The sequence below is a fragment of the Nerophis ophidion genome, linkage group LG28 (genome assembly GCF_033978795.1).
Source record: "Nerophis ophidion isolate RoL-2023_Sa linkage group LG28, RoL_Noph_v1.0, whole genome shotgun sequence".
In the NCBI taxonomy this organism is placed as follows: domain Eukaryota; kingdom Metazoa; phylum Chordata; class Actinopteri; order Syngnathiformes; family Syngnathidae; genus Nerophis; species Nerophis ophidion.
Window position 1 is genome coordinate 11,456,861 of NC_084638.1, and position 24,897 is coordinate 11,481,757.

Below are 24,897 nucleotides of genomic sequence, written 5' to 3' on the forward strand. Positions count from 1 at the left end.
TTATTGCCACCTTTCCCAACTTCTTTGTCACGTGTTGCTGGCATCAGTTTGAACATCAAATATGTTGTCTTTGTAGCATATTCAACTGGATATGGCTTGAAAATTATTTGCAAATCATTGTATTCCGTTTATATTTACATCTAACACAATTCCCCAACTCATATGGAAACAGGGTTTGTACTTTAACTTTTATTTTGAACTTAAAGACCATCACATTTGTGCAAGGGTAGTTTCGCCGTGATGCCGAGTGGAAACGTGCAAAAGAAGGTGCACGGGTCTGACTTACTGGCGACTTGCCTTGGAAACTGAGTCGCTGGCAAAAACCCAAGGGAGGATCTCGGTAGCCGAAAGGAGGCGATATTTAATCCGCGTCCATGTGTCATAACTTTCATTTGAAATTTCACCGACCCTTCGCTCTGCATGCCACGCTCCTGGTAGGCGACGCTAAACTGTGTGGATTGTGATGATTTGCACTCGTGTCCGTGAACACACTCGGATCAACATTCTTGGCAGCCCTTGACGTCGTCCCTATCTGGAGATGCTTTTCCGGGCCTCCTTCGCTCCTAACCACAAAAAAATATCTGTCTCTCAGCTGTGGTCCGTACGGGCTCTGTTATAATACACTTTGTAGAGTGAGGGGGGGCGTGGCCTGCGGGCCTGCCGCAGAACGGGGTGTGCCGTCATGGCAACTAAAACAAACAAAATCAAGAGGTGCTGAAAACACAGACTATGATCCGGTCAGCGGATCATAACAGACGGACGGTCTGTTATGATCCGCAAAAGGTGAGCAGACGGCCCAGGTGGACCTTGTTGTCTATTCACTCGTCGCCTTTATTAGCAGCAGCCGGGACGAGACAGGAGAGTTGGAGTTGGAGCCGGGGAGAGACCTGCAGGACTGCAGAACGGGGTGTGCAAGGACCGTGTGAGAACCGAGTCACATGGTGGTGCCGGTTTTGTTTCCCAGGATGCAACGGACTTCGGAAACAGCGTGCCGGTAGGAAAAAACGACTTATTTTTTAAAACAAATCAAACGGGAACAAAGAAAAACGTTCTCATAGCACGGAAGGCAAAAACTAAAGGGGCTAGTGTGGAAGCTAACAGGTACAGAGCAGGAAACATCTGTTGCAAAAGGCAATTTAGGAAGCCAGACCGAATAGTCCTACGATTAGTGCCCGGACCACAGGTGAGCGTCCCGAACACTAACCAGAGGCAGCTGAGCATAATCTGCTGTCATGGCAACTGAAACAAACAAAATGAAGAAGTGCTGAAAACACAAGTGACGAGACCACGTAAACAGACTATGATCCGGGCAGCGGATCATAACAGACCGGCCTCATACACAGCGACAGGTGAGTAGATGGCCCAGGTGGGCCTTGTTGTCTATTCACCTGTCGCCTTTATTAGCAGCAGCCGGGAAGAGACAGGAGAGTTGGAGCTGGAGCCAGGGAGAGACGCAGGACTGAAACGAAAAAAACATATATTGCTGGAAAAGCAATGGCTGCCAGGGCATAGACTAAATAGCCCTCTGATTAGTGCCCGGACCACAGGTGAGCGTCCCGAACACTAACCAGAGGCAGGTGAGCGCAATCTGCCGTCATGGCAACTGAAACAAACAAAATCAAGAGGTGCTGAAAACACAAGTGACGAGACAACGTAAACAGACTAGGATCCGGGCAGCGGCTCATAACAGACCGGCCTTAAAGACAGCGACATGTGAGTAGATGGCCCAGGTGGGCCTTGTTGTCTCATCACCCGTCGCCTTTATTAGCAGCAGCCGGACGGAGACAGGAAAGTTGGAGTTGGAGCCGGGGAGAGACCTGCGGGACTGCAGAACGGGGTGTGCAAGGACCGTGTGAGAACCGAGTCGCATGGTGATGCCGGTTTTGTTCTCCCAGGATGCAACGGACTTCGGGAACAGCGTGCCGGTACGAAAAAAACTACTTATTTTTTAAAACAAATCAAACGAGAACAAAAAAAAACGTGCTCATAGCACGGAAGGCAAAAACTAAAGGGGCTAGCGTGGAAGCTAACAGGTACAGAGCAGGAAACATCTGTTGCAAAAGGCAATTTAGGAAGCCAGACCGAATAGTCCTCCGATTAGTGCCCGGACCACAGGTGAGCATCCCGAACACTAACCAGAGGCAGGTGAGCGCAATCTGCTGTCATGGCAACTGAAACAAACAAAATCAAGAGGTGCTGAAAACACAAGTGACGAGACAACGTAAACAGACTATGATCCGGGCAGCGGCTCATAACAGACCGGCCTCTTACACAGCGACAGGTGAGTAGATGGCCCAGGTGGGCCTTGTTGTCTATTCACCTGTCGCCTTTATTAGCAGCAGCCGGGAAGAGACAGGAGAGTTGGAGCTGGAGCCAGGGAGAGACGCAGGACTGAAACGAAAAAAACATATATTGCTGGAAAAGCAATGGCTGCCAGGGCATAGACTAAATAGCCCTCTGATTAGTGCCCGGACCACAGGTGAGCGTCCCGAACACTAACCAGAGGCAGGTGAGCGCAATCTGCCGTCATGGCAACTGAAACAAACAAAATCAAGAGGTGCTGAAAACACAAGTGACGAGACAACGTAAACAGACTAGGATCCGGGCAGCGGCTCATAACAGACCGGCCTTAAAGACAGCGACATGTGAGTAGATGGCCCAGGTGGGCCTTGTTGTCTCATCACCCGTCGCCTTTATTAGCAGCAGCCGGACGGAGACAGGAAAGTTGGAGTTGGAGCCGGGGAGAGACCTGCGGGACTGCAGAACGGGGTGTGCAAGGACCGTGTGAGAACCGAGTCGCATGGTGATGCCGGTTTTGTTCTCCCAGGATGCAACGGACTTCGGGAACAGCGTGCCGGTACGAAAAAAACTACTTATTTTTTAAAACAAATCAAACGAGAACAAAAAAAAACGTGCTCATAGCACGGAAGGCAAAAACTAAAGGGGCTAGCGTGGAAGCTAACAGGTACAGAGCAGGAAACATCTGTTGCAAAAGGCAATTTAGGAAGCCAGACCGAATAGTCCTCCGATTAGTGCCCGGACCACAGGTGAGCATCCCGAACACTAACCAGAGGCAGGTGAGCGCAATCTGCTGTCATGGCAACTGAAACAAACAAAATCAAGAGGTGCTGAAAACACAAGTGACGAGACAACGTAAACAGACTATGATCCGGGCAGCGGCTCATAACAGACCGGCCTCTTACACAGCGACAGGTGAGTAGATGGCCCAGGTGGGCCTTGTTGTCTCATCACCCGTCACCTTTATTAGCAGCAGCCGGGCCGAGACAGGAGAGTTGGAGTAGTAATGTCAGATGAAACAAAAATTGTTTTTTAGTTGTGAGTTTTTCCTTGTCCTTATGTGTGCTCTGAACCGAGGATGTCGTTGTGGCTTGTGCAGCCCTTTGAGACACTGGTGATTCAGTCCTATATAAATAAACGTCATTCCAAAATGGTAAATTAATGTTGTTGTTTTTTTGATTGATTGATTGAAACTTTTATTAGTAGATTGCACAGTACAGTACATATTCCGTACAATTGACCACTAAATGGCAACACCCGAATAAGTTTTTAAACTTGTTTAAGTTGGGGGGCCACGTAAATCAATTCATGGTATAGAGGAAGCAGGGACCTTTTCTTTTAACTGTTTTATGACCTTTTCTTTTAATTGTTTTGTAACCAAAGGCAGCGGCTGTTTACGACCCCCCTCCCTTAGAAACAGCCGTTGCCATGTGATCCGGGAAAGTCCAAATAAAAGAGGAGGCATACAATCTTTCGGCAGACCGTGGCGACTGATTGATTGATGGATTGATTGATACTTTTATTAGTAGATTGCACAATACAGTACATATTCCGTAAAATTGACCACTAAATAGTAACACCCCAATAAGTTTGTCAAGTTGTTTAAGTCGGGGTCCACGTTAATCAATTCATGGTAATGGTATATACTGTACAAGTATATCCATCTGTGATGGACTCTTGCTGTCGTTGTGTGGGTTCAGTGGACCACCCAGGAAGGACATCGCTTTTAGCAGGTTTGACTCTTTTATTTTTCAATAAAGGCAGATGTCTATATACTGATTGATGGATTGATTGACACTTTTATTAGTAGATTGCACAGTTCAGTACATATTCCGTACAATTGACCACTAAATAGTAACACCCGAATAAGTTTGTCAACTTGTTTAAGTCGGGGTCCACGTTAATCAATTCATGGTAATGGTATATACTGTACAAGTATATCCATGTGTGATGGACTCTTGCTGTTGTCGTGCGGGTTCAGTGGACCACCCAGGAAGGGCATCGCTTTTAGCAGGATTGACTCTTTTATTTTTCAATAAAGGCAGATGTCTTTTCGCCGCCGTCGCTCCCACGGCTCGCTCCTCCGTGTCTCGCTCTTCAGTCGGCCGCGTCTCCGTCTCTCGTGTCTTTTCCTCTCTGTTGCCGCCTCTTCTACTCCTTCCGCCCTGATCTTTCCTCCTTCTCCCCTTTTATACTCTGCGAGGAGATAAGTCAATCGTGAGCCGCACGCACCTGAATTAGATTGCGGCGGCGGCGCTCCTCTCCGCCCCGCCGCATTCTCCGCCTCCTTGCCGCCATCTTGGGCAGGGCTGCCGCGTGCCCTGCCCCGCCTCTCCACACCATCCATCCTTCCATTTCCTACCGCTTGTCCCTTTTGGGGTTGCGAGGAGGGGGTGCTGGAGCCTATATCAGCTGCATTCGGGCGGAAGGCGGCGTACACCCTGGACAAGTCGCTCTCTCCACACAGATAGACAACATTCACACACTAGGGACCATTTTAGTGTTGCCAATCAACAGTATGTATTTAAATATATTTTTTATTTATGTTAAAAAATATATAAAGAAGTGTGAACATTTTTGTTTTTGTCAGCGCCCCCCGCGACCCCGAAAGGGAATAAGCGGTAGAAAATGGATGGATGGATGTTTTTTGTATTTCCATGTATATCCATCCATCCATTTTCTACCGCTTATTCCCTTTCGGGGTCGCGGGGGGCGCTGGCGCCTATCTCAGCTACAGTCGGGCGGAAGGCAGGGTACACCCTGGACAAGTCGCCAGCTCATTGCAGGGCCAACACAGATAGACAGACAACATTCACACTCACATTCACACACTAGGGCTAATTTTAATCCGAGTAAGAAGCATCCATCCCATCCATTTCTACCGCTTATTCCCTTTTGGGGTCGCGGGGGGCGCTGGCGCCTATCTCAGCTACAGTCGGGCGGAAGGCAGGGTACACCCTGGACAAGTCGCCAGCTCATTGCAGGGCCAACACAGATAGACAGACAACATTCACACTCACATTCACACACTAGGGATAATTTTAATCCGAGTAAGAATCATCCATCCCATCCATTTCTACCGCTTATTCCCTTTTGGGGTCGCGGGGGGCGCTGGCGCCTATCTCAGCTACAGTCGGGCGGAAGGCAGGGTACACCCTGGACAAGTCGCCAGCTCATCGCAGGGCCAACACAGATAGACAGACAACATTCACACTCACATTCACACACTAGGGCTAATTTTAATCCGAGTAAAAAGCATATTTCATACAATTCCAATTTGTGCTATGGAGACGTTACCGTTGCGTTCCTTTGGGGGGCGCTAAAGAGTTATATTATTGACTTCTTCTGCGGTATTACGTCATTGTTGCGTCACCCTGTAATGGCGGACGTCGAAGGCTGAAAAAATATTACATAAAAGGTAAGAAAAAAAACAGTTTAGTTATGGAATAAAATAGAAATTATGCCGCGTTATATCGAACTAAAGAGGAATATGTTTACTTTTTACAGTAAGCTATCTGGCTAACAAAGAAATGTCTCAAAGTCACGAAGCTAAAACTGCTCGAAGAAAAGTGAAACTTAATCTAAGTCCTTATTACGTGACACCAACATAATTATCAAATCACCTTGTTTGCCCTCCAGAGAATAAGAAATTAATGTTTTGTTCCACAGATGGCAGCTGTTTTGAGCAACAGGGCAATAGGAGCCATTGTGGGATCAGCAGTTGCAGATGCAGCAGGTAACACTTGTCATCACACTTGGGTTGTTTCCATACCAAAATGTTGGTATCGGTACCGATACTTTTCCATATAAAGGGGACCACAAAAAAAAAGTGCATTATTTTAACATAAAATCTTAGGGTGCATTGAACATGTTTATTATTGCAATTTAGTCCTTAAATAAAATAGTAAACATGCAAGACAACTTGTCTTTTAGTAGTAAGTAAACAAACAAAGATTCCTAATTAGTCTGCTCACATATCTAGTAACATATGGTGTCGTTTATCCACCTAATATTTTGTCTACATCAGGGGTGTCAAACGTACGGCCCGTGGGACGGATCAGGCCCGCGAACAGGTTTTATCCGGCCCGCGGGATGAGTTTGCTAAGTATACAAATTAACCAAAAATTTTTGAATGAAAGAAACAGCTCTTCTACATGTGTCTACTGGAAGTTGCAATAGCAATTCGTTGTATCTCTGCATGATGGTACATATGTACAAAATAAACCACGTGATTTTAGTACATCAATCCAGGAAAATGATAAAACTACATACATGGCATACTGCCAAGGGAGTAGGTTTGATTTTGAGATTGGTGGGGACACAAAAGTGCTCCAAGGCAGCACTCTGAAAGTTTACTTTTTTTTTTTTTTTTTACATTAGCAATCATAATTTCACGTCATGCAAATGTTATAGGGTAAAGTAACTAAAATGAAAGCAAAGGAGACAACTTGGAAGAGTTCTCATCTTTAATCTTTAGTGTAGGGCTGTAGTGCAACTGTGCATCATAACATAGCCTACTGTCCATCAACAACATCAGAAATACATTGTTGCAATACAACATTGTAAATAAACATAAATGAACTGTAATAATCTTTTCCCCAACGTGTGTTTAAATCACTCACGATTTTTCCCTTCAGCTACCTCTTTCTATTGCTGCTTTTGTACTGTAAACATGTTTGTCACTAATACTCAAATACAAGCAGATTAGTGTCCACTGGTTGTTCCTATTTGAAAGAGCCAAACACATGCCTCCGCCGGTCTGTCACAGAAATGAACTGCTGGCCAAAATTATGTTGATGCATGACAGATACATTAAGGAAAATGACCATAGAGCTTGATGGTACAGTTACTGCCTGAGCAAAAAGGCTTTTACTAAATATGAATATTACTTCATTTTAATGAATTATATTTTAGCATTGTAAAATGACATGATCATCTAGTTAGGGCTTATTGTATTTCCACCACTTTGGTATTTTCAAACCGTTGCTCACTTCTACACAAATACATGAAACTAAAAAATAATTTCAAAAATAAAACGGAAAAGTGAAATCCGGCGATCTGATTGGCTGTTAACCGTGGTTTAAATATTCTAAAGCCTTATCACAGCGTAGGGTATCACTCCGCCTCAGGCACGCATGACTGGTATGAATGGAAGTTGTGTCATGTATCCATGACAACGGACTGTTGCAGTCCGTAGTAAAAGACAGCTGATGTTTTTACGATGTTAAAAAAACAGACTAAAGTTGTTGAATTCACATGTTTAAGGTTAACTTTCACCTCCAGGGAGTGTTAACAATGGTAAAGGGAACTAAGCATTGACTTTCCCCTGAAAAAAAGCGGAGGAAAAGACGATGGGATGACATTAGAGGAAACGTGACCCCGGAAGTAAATGCGTCATCCCATAGCTTGTGTTTGTAAATAGTTTTTTCAGTTTTTTTTTAATAATACAGCGTTAACAAAACATCTGTATTTTTAGAATATAGCGTTATATTTTTAGAATATAGCGTTAACAAAACGTCTGTATTAATCATGACCCTGGAAGTAAATGGGGGGGTAAGGTTTTTGTAGGGGGGAAGAAATTTGGCGTGACACTCTCGTCCGCTCGCTAGCAACTAGCATGTAGGCTAGCTTTTACAAGCAGAAGGAGTGACAGCGGGGACAGCTAATCATACAGAAGTTGGCATAAAACCGGCAACCAATCAGGGAGCGATATTTAGGTTGGAGGCGGGACTTCTAGCAGAGACCGACATCTAACCCTTTCTGTGCCATAATCATTGACTAAACATTACGGGCAGCGCTTGTATTGATAGTGACTACACAGTAGCGGCTGGATATTGGGTAGGGGCGTGTCCCTAGCGTCCCTACCCAATTCTACGCCCTTGGTTGTTTCCATACCAAAATGTTGGTACCGGTGCCAACATGCAGTTTGATACTTTTCCATATAAAGGGGACCACAAAAAGTGCATTATTTTAACACAAAATCTTAGGGTGCATTGAACATATGTTTATTATTGCAATTTAGTCCTTAAATAAAATAGTAAACATGCAAAACAACTTGTCTTTTAGTAGTAAGTAAACAAAGACTCCTAATTAGTCTGCTCACATATCTAGTAACATATTGTGTCGTTTATCCACCTATTATTTTGTCTACATCAGGGGTGTCAAACGTACGGCCCGTGGGACGGATCAGGCCCGCGAACAGGTTTTATCCGGCCCGCGGGATGAGTTTGCTAAGTATACAAATTAACCAAAAAATTTTTAATGAAAGAAACAGCTCTTCTACATGTGTCTACTGGAAGTTGCAATAGCAGTTCTTTGTATCTCTGCATGATGGTACATATGTACAAAATAAACCACATGATTTTAGTACATCAATCCAGGAAAATGATCAAACTACATACATGGCATACTGCAGGGGTGTCAAACGCTAATACGGAGTGGGCCAAAATTTTAAACTGAACAAAGCGGCGGGCCAAGGTTGAACAAATGAACCTTTTAATAGGGACCCAAACAAGTTTTGCATTGAATATTGAACAAGCGAGACTTATATAACTTTATAGTGACATGCAAAATCGAGTTTCAAATAATACTAATAATTCAAAAATAGCAATGGCATATCAAATCAAATTTAAATAGAAATTGAATGCCTCTTTTCTATTTGCAGCCTTCTCAGGAAAATATCAAAATAAACTTTTCCCACAGGCTAATAATACATTTTTATATTGTAGCGTCCACGAAGAGGTAGTGCTGCAAGGGGTTCTGTGTATTTGTTCTGTTGTGTTTATGTTGTGTTACGGTGCGGATGTTCTCTCGAAATTTGCTTGTCATTCTCGTTTGGTGTGGGTTCACAGTGTGGCGCATATTTGTAATAGTCTTAAAGTTGTTTATACGGCCACCCTCAGTGTGACCTGTATGGCTGTTGACCAAGCTTGCATTGCATTAGCGTGTGTGTAAAAGCCACGTATATCATGTGACTAGGCCGGCACGCTGTTTCTACGTAGGAAAAGCGGACGTGACGAAAGGTTTTAGAGGACGCTTGAGGCCCCCAATATTGTTGTCCAGGTGGGAATCGGGAGAAATTTGGGAGAATGGTTGCCCCCTGTGATTTTCGTGGGGGGCACTGAAATTTAGGGGTCTCCTTGGAAATTGGGGGGGGGGGTTTAGCAAGTATTATTAGCGGTGAATGCGGTGTTACAGCGACACCGCCGCTGTATAATACCGGCGGGCCAGCTCTAATGTTAATTTCATATTGTCTCAAGGGCCAAATGAAAATACACAGCGGGCCAATTTTGGCCTGCGGGCCAGAGTTTGACAACCATGGCATACTGTAATTTGATTTTGATATTTTTTTTTATCTTGATAGATTGAAAATGAACACCATTGAGTTGACTGATGAACATTATCACATCATTCATCCAGAAAATACATATAATGACAAATAAAGGTAAATACTATTAACCGCGACATGTAAGTGTAAAAGAACAACAACATTATGATTTGTACATTTCCAGAATGTGCTTCTTCTATTTTTAAACACAGAAAACAATCTGAAGGTGTCTTTATTTTTAAGTTATCGTGCAGGGATTTTACCAGTCCGGCCCACTTGGGAGTAGATTTTTCTCCATGTGGCCCCCGTTCTAAAATGAGTTTGACACCCCTGGTCTACATTATAAAGGACAAGCTGTAAAAAAACCCCATTAATAATCCACTTCTTCATTTACTGCAGTGGTTTTTAACCTTGTTGGAGGTACCGAACCCCACCAGTTTCATATGCGCATTCACCTTCATTCGTTAAAAATATCAATCAATCAATCAATGTTTACTTATATAGCCCTAAATCACTAGTGTCTCAAAGGGCTGCACAAACCACCACGACATCCTCGGTAGGCCCACATAAGGGCAAGGAAAACTCACACCCAGTGGGACATCGGTGACAATAATGACCCAGTGGGACGTCGGTGACAATGATGACTATGAGAACCTTAGAGAGGAGGAAAGCAATGGATGTCGAGCGGGTCTAACATGATACTGTGAAAGTTCAATCCACAATGGATCCAACACAGTCGCGAGAGTCCAGTCCAAAGCGGATCCAACACAGCAGCGAGAGTCCCGTTCACAGCGGAGCCAGCAGGAAACCATCCCAAGCAGAGGCGGATCAGCAGCGCAGAGATGTCCCCAGCCGATACATAGGCAAGCAGTACTTGGCCACCGGATCGGACCGGACCCCCTCCACAAGGGAGAGTGGGACATAGAAGAAAAAGAAAAGAAACGGCAGATCAACTGGTCTAAAAAGGGAGTCTATTTAAAGGCTAGAGTATACAAATGAGTTTTAAGGTGAGACTTAAATGCTTCTACTGAGGTGGCATCTCGAACTGTTACCGGGAGGGCATTCCAGAGTACTGGAGCCCGAACGGAAAACGCTCTATAGCCCGCAGACTTTTTTTGGGCTTTGGGAATCACTAACAAGCCGGAGTCCTTTGAACGCAGATTTCTTGCCGGGACATATGGTACAATACAATCGGCAAGATAGGATGGAGCTAGACCGTGTAGTATTTTATACGTAAGTAGTAAAACCTTAAAGTCACATCTTAAGTGCACAGGAAGCCAGTGCAGGTGAGCCAGTACAGGTGTAATGTGATCAAACTTTCTTGTTCTTGTCAAAAGTCTAGCAGCCGCATTTTGTACCAACTGTAATCTTTTAATGCTAGACATGGGGAGACCCGAAAATAATACGTTACAGTAGTCGAGGCGAGACGTAACAAACGCATGGATAATGATCTCAGCGTCTTTAGTGGACAGAATGGAGCGAATTTTAGCGATATTACGGAGATGAAAGAAGGCCGCTTTAGTAACGCTTTTAATGTGTGCCTCAAAGGAGAGAGTTGGGTCGAAGATAATACCCAGATTCTTTACCGTGTCGCCTTGTTTAATCGTTTGGTTGTCAAATGTTAGAGTTGTATTATTAAATAGAGTTCGGTGTCTAGCAGGACCGATAATCAGCATTTCCGTTTTTTTGGCGTTGAGTTGCAAAAAGTTAGCGGACATCCATTGTTTAATTTCATTAAGACACGCCTCCAGCTGACTACAATCCGGCGTGTTGGTCAGCTTTAGGGGCATGTAGAGTTGGCTGTCATCAGCATAACAGTGAAAGCTAACACCGTATTTGCGTATGATGTCACCTAGCGGCAGCATGTAGATGCTGAAGAGTGCAGGGCCAAGGACCGAACCCTGGGGAACTCCACACGTTACCTTAACGTAGTCCGAGGTCACATTATTATGGGAGACACACTGCATCCTATCAGTAAGATAAGAGTTAAACCAAGACAGGGCTAAGTCTGACATACCAATTCGTGTTTTGATACGTTCTAATAAAATATTATGATCGACGGTATCGAAAGCAGCGCTAAGATCGAGGAGCAGCAACATAGATGACGCATCAGAATCCATCGTTAGCAATAGATCATTAGTCATTTTTGCGAGGGCTGTCTCCGTGGAGTGATTTGCTCTGAAACCGGATTGAAAGGTTTCACATAGATTGTTAGACGCTAAGTGTTCATTTAACTGCTCCGCAACAATTTTTTCAAGGATTTTTGAAATAAAGGGAAGGTGAGACACCGGTCGGTAGTTTACCATGAGGTCAGGATCGAGGTTAGGTCTTTTAAGAAGAGGATGAATAACCGCTTTTTTGAATGCTAGGGGAACAGTGCCCGAGGAGAGTGATAAGTTTATAATATTTAGCACTGATGGACCTAATAATACAAAGAGCTCCTTGATCAGTTTCCCAGGAAGAGGGTCAAGTAAGCATGTTGTCTGTTTTATTCCATTTACACGTTGTAACAATTCCTCTAATGTTATTTCCTCAAAACGAGAGAAACTATTTTGGAGGGCAGTATCCGCCGTATATACCATCGTATCAGTGTTAATAGAACCCCGTTGTAGCTGGGACGCATTGTCTTTAATCTCCTTTCTAATGACTTCAATTTTCTTACTAAAGAATTGCATAAAGTCATCAGCTGAGTGGGTTGAGCTACTGGAAGGGGTCCCTTGTTGGGTTAGCGATGCTACCGTACTAAACAAAAATTTAGGATTGTTTTTATTACGGTGGATGAGATTTGAGTAATATTTAGCTTTAGCTAAGGTAAGCATGCATTTATAAGTTATTAAACCATCACTCCATGCTTGATGGTGCACCTCAAGTTTAGTCGTGCGCCATTTGCGTTCCAGCTTTCTACATAATAATTTCTGAGCTTTAGTTTCTTCTGTAAACCACGGGGTGCGCTTTTTTGGAGCCTTTTTTAACTTTAGCGGTGCTATGTTATCAATGGTTTCGCGCAGGGTGTCGTTAAAGTTGTTAGTGAGGTTATCAATAGAGCCCACATACTTTGGGAATGGTGCCATAACCGAGGGCAGTAGGTCAGCAAGAGTTGTCGTTGTGGCCGTATTAATGTTGCGGCTGCTATAGCAGTTATTATTATTATTAGTTTGACGAACATGCGTCTGAACCTCGAATTTTATAAGGTAATGATCAGACAATACTTTAGTATACGGGAGTATCGTAACTTTGGAGACCGTGATACCCCTGACAAGCACTAGGTCTATCGTATTACCGTTGCGATGCGTGGGTTCATTTATTGTTTGTGTGAGACCACAGCTATCAATTACAGTCTGGAGCGCTACGCACGGTGGGTCCGATGGGGTATTCATATGGATATTAAAGTCCCCCATTATGATTATATTATCGGCGTGTGTCACTAGATCAGCAACGAACTCTGAGAATTCATTGATAAAGTCCGAATAGGGCCCTGGGGGGCGGTAGATAACAGCCAGGTGTATAGGCAGCGGTGTGACAGACTTCATAGTAAGCACCTCAATCGATTTATATTCATTATTTATGTTAGGACTAAGGTTAAAGTTTTCGTTGTATATTAGTGCGACCCCCCCACCCCTTTTAAGCGGACGGGCAATATGCGCATGTGTAAAGTTAGGAGGACATGCCTCATTTAGCGCAAAAAAGTCGTTTGGTTTAAGCCAGGTTTCGCTGAGACCGATGACGTTAAGATTGTTGTCTCTGATAATATCATTAACTAATAACGTTTTGGGAGACAATGATCTTATGTTTAAAAAACCTATATTATAGGTAGTGGGCTGTTTTAGGGAGTTTTTGATCAAATTATCCATAGTAGCAATATTAATATTGTTGTGTTTATTATGCCCAGTGCATTTAGTATAGTTACGACCATATCCAGGAATTGATACGACAGGAATTTTCCGATTGTTTGTTTGTTGCTTTGATAAACTGCACGCATCATGGTTAACCACCTCAGTAACGGGGATTTTCCGATTGTTTGTTTGTTGCTTTGATAAACTGCACGCATCATAGTTAGCCACCTCAGTAACACACATGTCCAACTCTGAAACACTCAAAGCAGAAAAAACGTGTTCTAATTTAACTGACTCCTTACCCAGACCAGTAGTCTCGCATTTTCCATTTAAATCTGGCTGCAGGATGGAGGGAAGTGGTGTTCTGTGGGGATTAGCCTTCTGCTTTGTTTTTAGCCCCGCTCGACATCCGCGTTTCCGATCACACCGCTGGCGTCTGCTCCGTAGACGGCCCCCGCTGCTACTAGACTCCCCTGCTTCACAGGCCACTGGATGTAGCCGCCGACGTATTCCCATGCTAGTTAGCATGTTTAGCACGCACGCGTCTATCAGTCCAAAACGGCCCGATATGTCCATTAATAAATAAATAAATAAATAAATATGTTTAGTTTTTTTTCAAATTCAAGACAAAGTTATATGTTTTTGGTCACACTTTAGTATAGGGAACATATTATATTCTAAGTAACAAATACTTAATTTTGTCACGATCTGTGGTCTAGATCATGTTTTTGTTAGTTTTTGGACTTTTAGTTCCTGTTTGCGCTCCCTTGTTTTGTTTGGTTACCATGTCGACTTATGATTTTCACCTCCATCTGGTGTTTGGACCGCGCACTAGGTCTTGATTAGAAACTGATTGTTTTTTATTGGTTTTAACCCTTCTGAAATTGTGATAATGTTCCCCTTTAACGTTGTAGATCTCGATCTCGGGTCAAGAAAAAATATTCCTGTGGCTTACAATACATCAAAGAAACCGACACCTTTATGTCGCTTCCCACCCTACACAGTGTCGTTTTACAAGCCTTTTGATTGGTAAGATTAACGACAGCTTTTGTCTGCGTGCCGGGAACTCATTGAAACACAGTTATGTGATAACTTCGATAGAAATATTTTACCATACCAAATAAAAAATGTCTGTTTACCAGAAGTGCATGGCTGTAATAAATATACTTGATCAGCTTAAATACAGTAAGTCATGCTTATTATTAATTGATGACTTACAGCGCAGCCCCTCCACTGGGTCTATGACCTTCAGAAGCTGAAAGCCATCCTGGCTGAGGACCCAAATCCGGAGTTCCGCTCCGTGTCCGCGAATCCCTTCTACACCAGGCAGACGGGCCAACAGAGTTGCTACGGAGACCAAGCCTACGTCCTGCTGGAGTCCTTGTCTGAATGCGGAGGTAGAGCTTCGCGTTTTGTCATTATTTTCGACGCGCCTTTAAATGGAACAGTTTTTGTTTCGATCCTCGAACCAGGTCTAGACGTCCATGACCTGACGCAGCGCACGTTAAAATTCTTCGGCCCGGGCTCCGAGTACGACACACCCGTCAATGACCCTTACAGACAGAAAGGCGGTAAGAAGATTTTGTACATTTTCAACCAGGTTTGGTTTTGTCTTTAAGGAAATCTGACACGTTTCTGCCCTCAGGGCCAAGACCTCAGCTTCCCATCGACGGGCCGTGGCGACACGGGAGTCTGAAGAGCTTCCTGAAGAACGTGGACTCCGGCAAAGAGGAGACGGGTGACGGAAGTGGTCATCTCCGGGGGTGACGCAGCGAGCGGAAATACCTAACCCCGGGTGTTGTCCTGTCCGCAGGCTGCCAGACGGACTGTCAGATTGACGGGATCACCAAGCTGGCCCCCGTGGTGGCCTTCTACGCCGGGAAGCCGGACATGCTGGAGAAGGTTGAGCAGGCCACCCGAGTCACCCAGAACGACGACATGTGTGTTGCAGAGACTTTGGCGGCCGCCAGGTCAGTAGAATTATAATTTTTGTTACTAATGCGGACACGTTTGTTACTTGATGCTATGTTTGCCGTGGTAACGTAGTAAGTAATATACAACTCTAATTGGGGATTGGCTTTGGTGATTCAATGCTGTTTGAAAAGATGTGAATTTATGAGGTGAAGAACTTTGGGGTTACTTTCCAAAGGTTCCTGGAGCATTTCATCCTGAATGGTCCCGACCCCGGAGCCCTGGAGGCCGTTGTCCATCAGCTCAACGACCCGAACAGGAAGCAGCCGCAGGATTTGGACAAAGCAGTGGTTGGTATGTACTTGGCTCGTACACTATACCCATACTAATGAATCCTATTCGGTACAATACCGCCTCTAAAAAGTACCCCTTGTTTTTTAACGGGCTTCACTACATACAATAACTCACCGGTGTCACAATGTAAACAAACGCCATGGGTGGATCTACGGTACACCAGGGGTCACCAACCTTTTTGAAACCAAGAGCTACTTCTTGGGTATTGATTAATGCGAAGGGCTACCAGTTTTTTGTTTTTATTTTTATTTATTTTTTGTCCTGTCCAGCTTCTCAGGCAAATCATATAGTTCAGGGGTGGGCATTACGTCGATCTCGGAGGGTGTGTCAGTCGATCTCAAGCCAGGCATTAAAAAAAATACATAAAAATGAGCAATCATCAATCATACCAAGACTTCACTTTCGTCAGTTGTTTGACATTCTCGGCACCCGAGGATCTTGTGAGATGACGCTGGCTGCTGCGAGCTCATATTTAAGAAAAAAATCACTAACAGGGCGGACGCAGAGAAACCCATTTTATTTCTAGAGACTCCGTACCTACTGTCAAAACTCTAAAGACCGACTGCACAGTTCCTGTCTTCACCATAAAAGACCTGTTTCATCCTGCCTGTGCTAACAAAATAAGAGTCTCAGAAAGCTAGCGTGCACAAGCTAGCGAGCTACGGAGTTTGATGCCAATGTATTTCTCCCCCGCCCTCAGCGACCGCTTTCTCACTTGCTTGCCCACCCGCACACTCACCTGCTGCCAGACACTAAAGGGCCACACACATATGCTACTCTCATAACAAAGTGTTTAAAAACGAGTATGCAAGTTGGACAAATGAGATGCCAAATCCAACCACTTTCATGTGGTATTGGACAGAAAGGAGGACTTTTTTTTTTCCTCCATTTGAAAATGCGGATGTTATCAGCACCACTGTCTAATTCCAATCAATGCAAGTCATCAGAATCAGGTAACACACCAACTTATATTCTTGTCTTCATGAAAGAAAGGAATCTATGTGTGTTAAACATGCTTGTATTATCATTAAACACCATTAACTTGTTAACAAATATGTCTCTTTCATAAATAAATAAATATAAATTATAAATAGGAATGAGGTAGATCTCCTCGACTTGGTCAATTGAAAAGTAGCTCACCTGCAGAAAAAGTGTGAGCGCCCCTGATATAGTTGATGTAGATGCCCATATCGGCTGTTCGGATTTACTTTACAAAAGAGAAGTGTAGGATACTTCTCTTGTTGTCTTATTTGTATTTGCCTTTATTAAATGTATTTATATTATCATTTGGTGCAGCCGGGCCGGAGCAGGAGGGGATAGAAAGAGAAAAAAAGGAAGACAGAGGGGGAAATTGTGGGGATAAGAGGGGGATTAGACAGAGAGACAACAACAGCAAACACAACAACAACAATAGAACAACTCCAGCACATACATAATATGTACAAATATGATCGTAAAAGTGAGAGCAAATAAGCAGTTAGTGAAATAAATGATATAGAAATGACAATGAGCATTTTTACACTAAAACTGGAACAATACAAATACCAATAGAAAAAGCGCTATTGATTATAAACAAAACCAATAGTTTACCTCTATTATCAACAATACACTTGTTCAAATGCAACGATACGTATACATACTGATAGCTAGAAAGATCATTTAAAAAAATAAATAAAATGAAATAAAAAAAAAGAAGGAATACCGAAAGATGAAAGAGAAGAGAGAGAGGCAACCTATATTAATCTTGTAGATTGTTATAGTAACAATGGGTTAAGCTCTGTCAATATGCCTTGTGTTACCCAGTTTACACTAGGGCAACAACGTTAATATATGTGTGATGAAACATGATTATGTGCATGAGTGTATGTATGTATATGTACTTGTATATGTACAGAATGTGTATATGAATGTTTGTACAGTAAATGTATATGTACAGCAGGAGTGCCCACTTTTTCTGCAGGCGAGCTACTTTTCAATTGACCAACTCGAGGGGATCTACCTCATTTATATATATCATTTATATTTATTTATTTATGAAAGAGACATTTTTGTAAACAAGTTAAATGTGTTTAATGATAATACAAGCATGTGTAACACATATAGATGTCTTTCTTTCACAAAGACAAGAATATAAGTTGGTGTATTACCTGATTCTGATGACTTGCATTGATTGGAATCAGACAGTAATGATGATAACGCCCACATTTTCAAATGGAGGAGAAAAAAAGTTGTCCTTTCTGTACAATACCACATGAAAGTGGTTGGTTTTTGGCATCTAATTCATCCAGCTTCCATACACTTTACAAGAAAAACATTGGCGGCAAATTCCGTAGCTTGCTTGATTGAAATTCACGGCACCCGAGGGTCTTGTGAGATGACGCTGGCTGCTGCCAGTTCATTATTATGAAAAAATGACAGAGAGGAAAGCGAGAAACACTTTTTATTTCAACAGACTTTCGCGCCGTCCCTTCCGTCAAAACTCTAAAGGCCGACTGCACATTTCCTATCTTCACAATAAAAGCCCTGCTTCATGCTGTCTGCGCTAACAAAATAAGAGTCTCGGAAAGCTGGCGTGCACAAGTGATGTGCACGCCAGCTTTCTGAGGGATCGCTTGTGCACGCCAGTTTTCCGAGACTCTGTATTTAGTTAGCGCAGGCAGCATGAAGCAGGGCTTTTATTGTGTAGATAGGAAATGTGCAGTCGGCCTTTAGAGTTTTGACGGAAGGTACGGCGCGAGAGTCTGTTAAAATAAAAAGTGTTTCTCGCCTTCCTCTCGGTCATATTTTCATAATAATGATCTTGCAGCAGCCAGCGTCATCTCACAAGACCCTCCGGTACCGTGAATGTCATTTAAGTGACGTCTTGGTGAAGATTGATGGTCACTAATTTTTAGGTCTATTTTTTTTAAAAGCCTGGCTGGAGATCGACTGACACACCCCCTGCGGTCGACTGGTAGCTCGCGATCGACATAATGGGCACCCCTGATGTACAGTATATGTATGTTTGTTTGTACAGTGAATGTTTATGTACAATATGTGTATGTTTGTTTGTACAGTGAATGTATATGTACAGTATGTGTATGTTTGTACCGTGAATGTGCGCGTGGATGGACGGACTTGGAGTATGTAGGTATGTAATGTATTTGTGTATGTATGTGGGAGCGTGTAATGTATTTGTGTATGTATGTGGGAGCGTAGGTACCAATGTATGGACGTTTGTATGTATGAATAACGGTGTGTGTGTGTGTGAGTATATATGTGTTTGTATGTACAATATATTTGACTCCCAGGCTACCAGTTTGATACACACTTAAATAAATTGCCAGAAATAGCCAATTTGCTCAATTTACCTTTAACTCTATGTTATTATTAATAATTAATGATATTTATCTTTGTGGAAACACTGAGCATCCTAATGATTTCTCACAATGAATATATCTTTTTGATGACATATTTTAAATGGGTTAAAATCCAATCTGCACTTTGTTAGAATATATAACAAATTGGACCAAGCTAGATTTCTAACAAAGACAAATCGTTATTTTTTCTAGATTTTCCAGAACAAGAATTTTAAAAGAAATTCAAAAGACTTTGCAATAAGATTTAAATGTGATTCTACAGATTTTCTAGATTTGCCAGAATATTTTTTGGGGAATTTTAATCATAATAGGTTTGAAGGAATATTTGACAAAAATTATTCGGCGAAAAAACAGAAGCTAAAATGAAGAATTAAATTAAAATGTATTTATTATTCTTACTGCGATGAGGTGGCGACTTGTCAAGGGTGTACGCCGCCTTCCGCCCGATTGTAGCTGAGATAGGCGCCAGCGTCCCCGCGACCCCAAAAAGGGAATAAGCGGTAGAAAATGGATGGATGGATTTATTTTTCTCAACAAGAAAAAAAATAAATTTACTTGAACATTGATTTAAATTGTCAGGAAAGAAGAGGAAGGAATTTAAAAGGTAAAAGTATGTGTTTAAAAATCCTAAAATAATATTTAAGGTTGTATTGTTTCTCTAAAATTGTCTTTCTGAAAGTCATAAGAAGCAAAGTAAAAAAATAAATGAATATATTTAAACAAGTGAAGACCAAGTCTTTAAAATATTTTTCTTGGACTTTCAAATTCTATTTGAGTTTTGTCTCTCTTAGAATTAAAAATGTCGAGCAAAGCGAGACCAGCTTGCTAGTAAATAAATACAATTTAAAAAATAGAAGCAGCTCACTGGTAAGTGCTGCTATTTGAGCTATTTTTAGAACAGGCCAGCGGGCAACTCATCTGGTCCTTATGGGCGACCTGGTGCCCGCGGGCACCGCGTTGGTGACCCCTGATGTAAACAAACGCCATAGGTGGATCGACACTGTAATGATACCAAGTACAGGAGCGATACTATGATTACATCAATATTTTTTAGCATCACACAATCTTTTTATTTATATTTGTCAGGTACAAACACTGATGACATCTATTAAACAGACAAAGAAGCAAGGAATTAAACAGAGACAAAATTCAATTTGGCTCAATTGAGGAGAAATTTCTGGGCTGTACTCTTTGTACGGTCTTCCACCACACTCTGACAAAAGGTTTCAGGCCTCCTTTATTTATTTTTTTTGGACTTTCCCTGATTACATGGCAACAGCTGTTTCTAAAGGAAGAGGGTCATAAACAGCCGCTGCCTATAGTCACAAAACAGTTCAGAGAAAAGGTGCCATTAGGGGAGTCAGGCCGTGCTTCCTCTTTGCTTTGTAGATCTTGTGTCAAGACAAAATCTTCCTGTATATTACAATACATCTGTCAGGCTTGTCCCTGACAGTTTGACTATGTTTTAGTTTTTTCCTCTGTTTCCTCTGTGTGTTTATAGTGTTTCCCGTCAGCGCTCTTATTTTGTTGGTTCCCTGTCTTTCTCCCTGAGTGCTGTGTACCCTCAGCTGTGGCTGATTGGCACCTGGCCACACCTGGTGTCAATCAGCCCGCTCCTATTTAGACCTGTTTTCTCCTCCAGTCTGTGCTGGATTATTGTCATGTATTGTCGCTCCTGTCGTGTCACTACTACCTGTCTTGTCGCTTGTAGCTTTTTCTACTTCTGTTCACTCTGTTCATGCCATAATTCCTTCGTGTCACCGTAAGTGTTTTTGTTCTTAGTCAAGTTTGTTATCCACCTTGTGCGCGCCTTTTGTTTGTACCCTTTTGTTAGGTCTTGTTCTAGTATTTTAATTAAATCATGTTTTCCGATTCAATGCCTGGCTCCTCCTCTGCATCTTGGGGTTCGTCACAAACTAACTCTGACAACATCAAAGAAACCAACGTTTTCATGTCGCTTCCCATCCTACGCAGTGGAGTTTACAAGTCTTTTGCTTGGTAGGATCAAAGGCAGCATTTATCCTTTCGCCGGGAACTCATGGAAAAACAATGTTTTGTGATAACTTAGATACAATTATTCTGACAATATTATGTTTATAAACTCAGAAAAATACGTCCCTGGACACATGTGGACTTTAATTATGACCAATGTATGATCCCATAACTACTTGGTTATCGGAGCGATACTTACATGTGTGGTATCATCCAAAACTAATGTAAAGTATCAAAAAAAAGAAGAACTCGTGATTATTACATTTTAACAGAAGTGTAGATAGAACATTTTAAAAGAAAAAGTAAGTGGATATTAACAGTAAATGAACAAGTGGATTAATAATTCATTTCCTACCACTTGTCCTTAATAATGTAGACAAAATAATGGATGGATTAATTACACAATATGTTACTGCATATGTCAACAGACTAATTAGGAGCCTTTGTTTGTTTACTTACTACTAAAAGACAAGTTGTCTAGTATGTTCCCTATTTTATTTAAGGACTAAATTACAATAATAAACATATGTTTAATGTACCCTAAGATTTTTTGTTAAAATAAAGCCAATAATGCCCTTTTCTGTGGTGCTTTTATTTAGAAAAGTATCGAAAAATATCGAAATACATTTTGGTACTGGCAGGGTATCCGCGGATCCTTAAAAAGTCTTCAATTCATGTATCTAAAATTAAGGCCTTAAAAAGTATGACATATATTAGAAATTCCTAAAATGGTCTTAAGTTCAGTACTCAATGGTCTTAAATTGTCCGGCCAGTTTTTTTTTTGTTTGTTTTTTTTCGGGGCACGTCTTTGAGTAAAAGTAAGTGATTTCAGCTCACTCATTTTTTTTCTAAAAAAGTTTGTTTTGGATGTCAAAGTTTTTGGATCCCTCAAGATTTTTGATAAGCTGTTTGGCAAAGTGGTGATTATCAGTTTGTTTATTAATAAACATACAAAAAGTAAACTTGACTTATTGTCATTGAGGTTGTAGTACAGTGGGGATCCCCAACCATCGCTTATATTTATAGATTTTTTATAATTTTTTTCGGTCTTAAATTTCATTCAAGGTGGCATTAAAAAGGTCTTAAAAAGTCTTAAATTTGACTTTCTGAAACCTGCAGATACCCTGACTGGTACCGGGCTCTGTTTGAGCTTCTTTGAAACTCCCCGATTAGACAACTGTCAGGTTCAAACACTGATGACATCTATTAAACAGACAAAGAAGCAAGGAATCAAACAGAGACAAAATTCGATTTGGCTCAATTGAGGAGAAACGTCTGGACTGTACTCTTGTACAGTCTTCCACCACGCTCTGACGAAAAATTATACGCCTCCTCTTTTATTTGGACTTTCCTTAATTATATGGCAACAGCTGTTTCTAAAGCAGGGGTAGGGAATCTGTGGCTCTAGAGCCAGATGTGGCTCTTTTGATGACTGCATCTGGCTCTCAGATAAATCTTAGCTGACATTGCTTAACACGATAAGTAATGAATAATTCCGCTGGTAATCACGATGTTTAAAATAACGTTCAAAATACAAAACATTCTCACGCATTTTAATCCATTCATCTGTCTTTTCTACCGCACCTGTTCAAGAAATAATGTTATTAAAAATAATAAGACACTTATAATACTCTAAAAATGTTGATTTTACTTAAAAAATTCACGCATTTAGCTCGGTTGGTAGAGCGGCCGTGCCAGCAACTTGAGGGTTGCAGGTTCGATTCCCGCTTCCGTCATCCTAGTCACTGCCGTCGTGTCCTTGGGCAAGACACTTTACCCACCTGCTCCCAGTGCCACCCACACTCGTTTAAAAATGTAACTTAGATATTGGGTTTCACTGTGTAAAGCGCTTTGAGTCACTAGAGAAAAGCGCTATATAAATATAATTCACGTTTAGTGTAAAAAAATATGATATGGCTCTCAACGGAAATACATTTTAAAATATTTGGCTTTCGTGGCTCTCTCTCAGCCAAAAAGGTTCCCGACCCCTGTTCTAAAGGAAGGGGGTCATAAACAGCCGCTGCCTATGGCCACAAAACAGTTAAAAGAAAAGGTGTCTTGAGGGGGCGTCAGATCCAGATCGTAGATCTCGGGTCAAGACCAAATCTTCCTGTGGGTTACAGTACATCAAAGAAACCGACGCCTTCCTGTCGCTTCCCATCCTACACAGTGGAGTCTTACACGCCTTTTGCTTCATTTCAGGGCACATTATCCAAGTGAAGGAGAACTTATCCAAGACTCCCCAGGAGCTCATTCCGACCGTCTTCCCAAACACATGAGGTATATGTTCTCTTGCCGGGTTTTTGTTACCATGACAACAAATCCACCCCCCCGAATGTCCCGCCAGGTTTGCCCGGTGCGTTCCAAGCAGCTTTGCACGGAGTCCTGACAGCCAAGCAGTACCAGCAGGCGGTCCGAGACACCATGGGCTGCGGGGGATGCACCTGTAGCAGAGGCTCCTTCATCGGGGCCTGTCTCGGCGCCCAGGTAGAGCCACCTGTTCCCCTTCTGGCACCAGTTCTGTTTCCTCACGCGGTGCCGGTTTCTTCCAGGTGGGCCTCGAGGGAATCCCTCCGTCCTGGGCCTCCAAAACCCGGCGCTACGAGTCCGTGTTGGAGCACGGCAAGAAGATAACAAAAGGGTAGTTATTTTCCCGAAAACATCGCCGGGCGTCCGTTGAGCTTTTTTTACGGAGCAGTCCATGAAGGTTCTTGTCTAAAGTCTCGACAGGAGCCGGAAGTTTTTGCTTCTGCGAAAGTTTAGCGGATTGTTCCGATGTCGACGGCACGCAACTTTTCTCTCATTGATTAAACCAAAAAGTCTACGTTCAATATTTGCTTGGATATTGATTTTATTCAATAGTTGAAGTGAAGTGAAGTGAATTATATTTATATAGCGCTTTTCTCTAGTGACTCAAAGCGCTTTACATAGTGAAACCCAATATCTAAGTTACATTTAAAGCAGTGTGGGTGGCACTGGGAGCAGGTGGGTAAAGTGTCTTGCCCAAGGACACAACAGCAGTGACTAGGATGGCGGAAGCGGGAATCGAACTTCAACCCTCAAGTTGCTGGCACGGCCACTCTACCAACCTTTTAGTTCGTACTAAAGTTGGCCCCATAGCAATCTTTTGGTACTTATCGATAATTTTCTAAACAAAAGGGACCACAAAAAAATTGCATTATTAGCTTTATTTTAATAATTTTTTTTACAACAAAAAATTGTTAAAGCTGCAATCGGCGATGGAGGGGATTGCTTAGGCTGCTGCCTCCGCGACCCAAACTCCAGATAAGCGGTAGACCAGGGGTAGGGAACCTATGGCTCTAGAGCCAGATGTGGCTCTTTTGATGACTGCATCTGGCTCTCGGATATATCTGAGCTGACATTGCTTAACAGGATAAATAATGGATATCTCCACCTGTAATCACAGTGTTAAAAATAATGTTCAAAATACATAACATTCTCATGCATTTTTAATCCATCCATCCGTTTCTACCACACCTGTTCAAGAAGTTGCATTAATGGTAAGAAGTTATTTATTTATTATTGGTTAGTGTGGGGCTTGCCCTACTGAGGGTTCTTCAGACCACCAAGCACCGACATGAGAGTCTGTTTCAGCGTTACAATATTGTTTTCCATCCATCCATTTTCTACCGCTTATTCCCTTTTGGGGTCGCCGCGGGTGCTGGCGCCTATCACAGCTACAATCGGGCGGAAGGCGGGGTACACCCTGGTTTTATTTTTCAATAAGTCCCTCAGTTGCTTTCCAGCAATTGTATTTTTCTCTTTCGTTTGCGCTCGCGCTCTGGCTCCAGCCCCAACCCCG

General features: G+C 42.5%; 1 protein-coding gene across 2 annotated transcripts; it reads left to right on the forward strand.

Moving 5' to 3' along the window:
- The first annotated feature begins 840 nt into the window (after positions 1-840).
- Positions 841-23,905, forward strand: LOC133545565 (crystallin J1A-like). Of its 2 annotated transcripts, none has more exons than XM_061891270.1 (10): positions 841-994; positions 5,968-6,034; positions 14,679-14,855; positions 14,931-15,029; positions 15,104-15,196; positions 15,272-15,428; positions 15,608-15,723; positions 23,277-23,354; positions 23,422-23,561; positions 23,627-23,905. In XM_061891270.1, the coding sequence occupies exons 2-10, from the start codon at positions 5,968-5,970 to the stop codon at positions 23,717-23,719; spliced, it is 1,020 nt and encodes a 339-aa protein (XP_061747254.1). In that variant the 5' UTR covers positions 841-994; the 3' UTR covers positions 23,720-23,905. The 2 variants fall into 2 exon arrangements, with proteins under 2 accessions (XP_061747254.1, XP_061747255.1); XM_061891271.1 differs by lacking the exon at positions 841-994 and adding an exon at positions 5,583-5,716.
- The last annotated feature ends 992 nt before the right edge of the window (positions 23,906-24,897 follow it).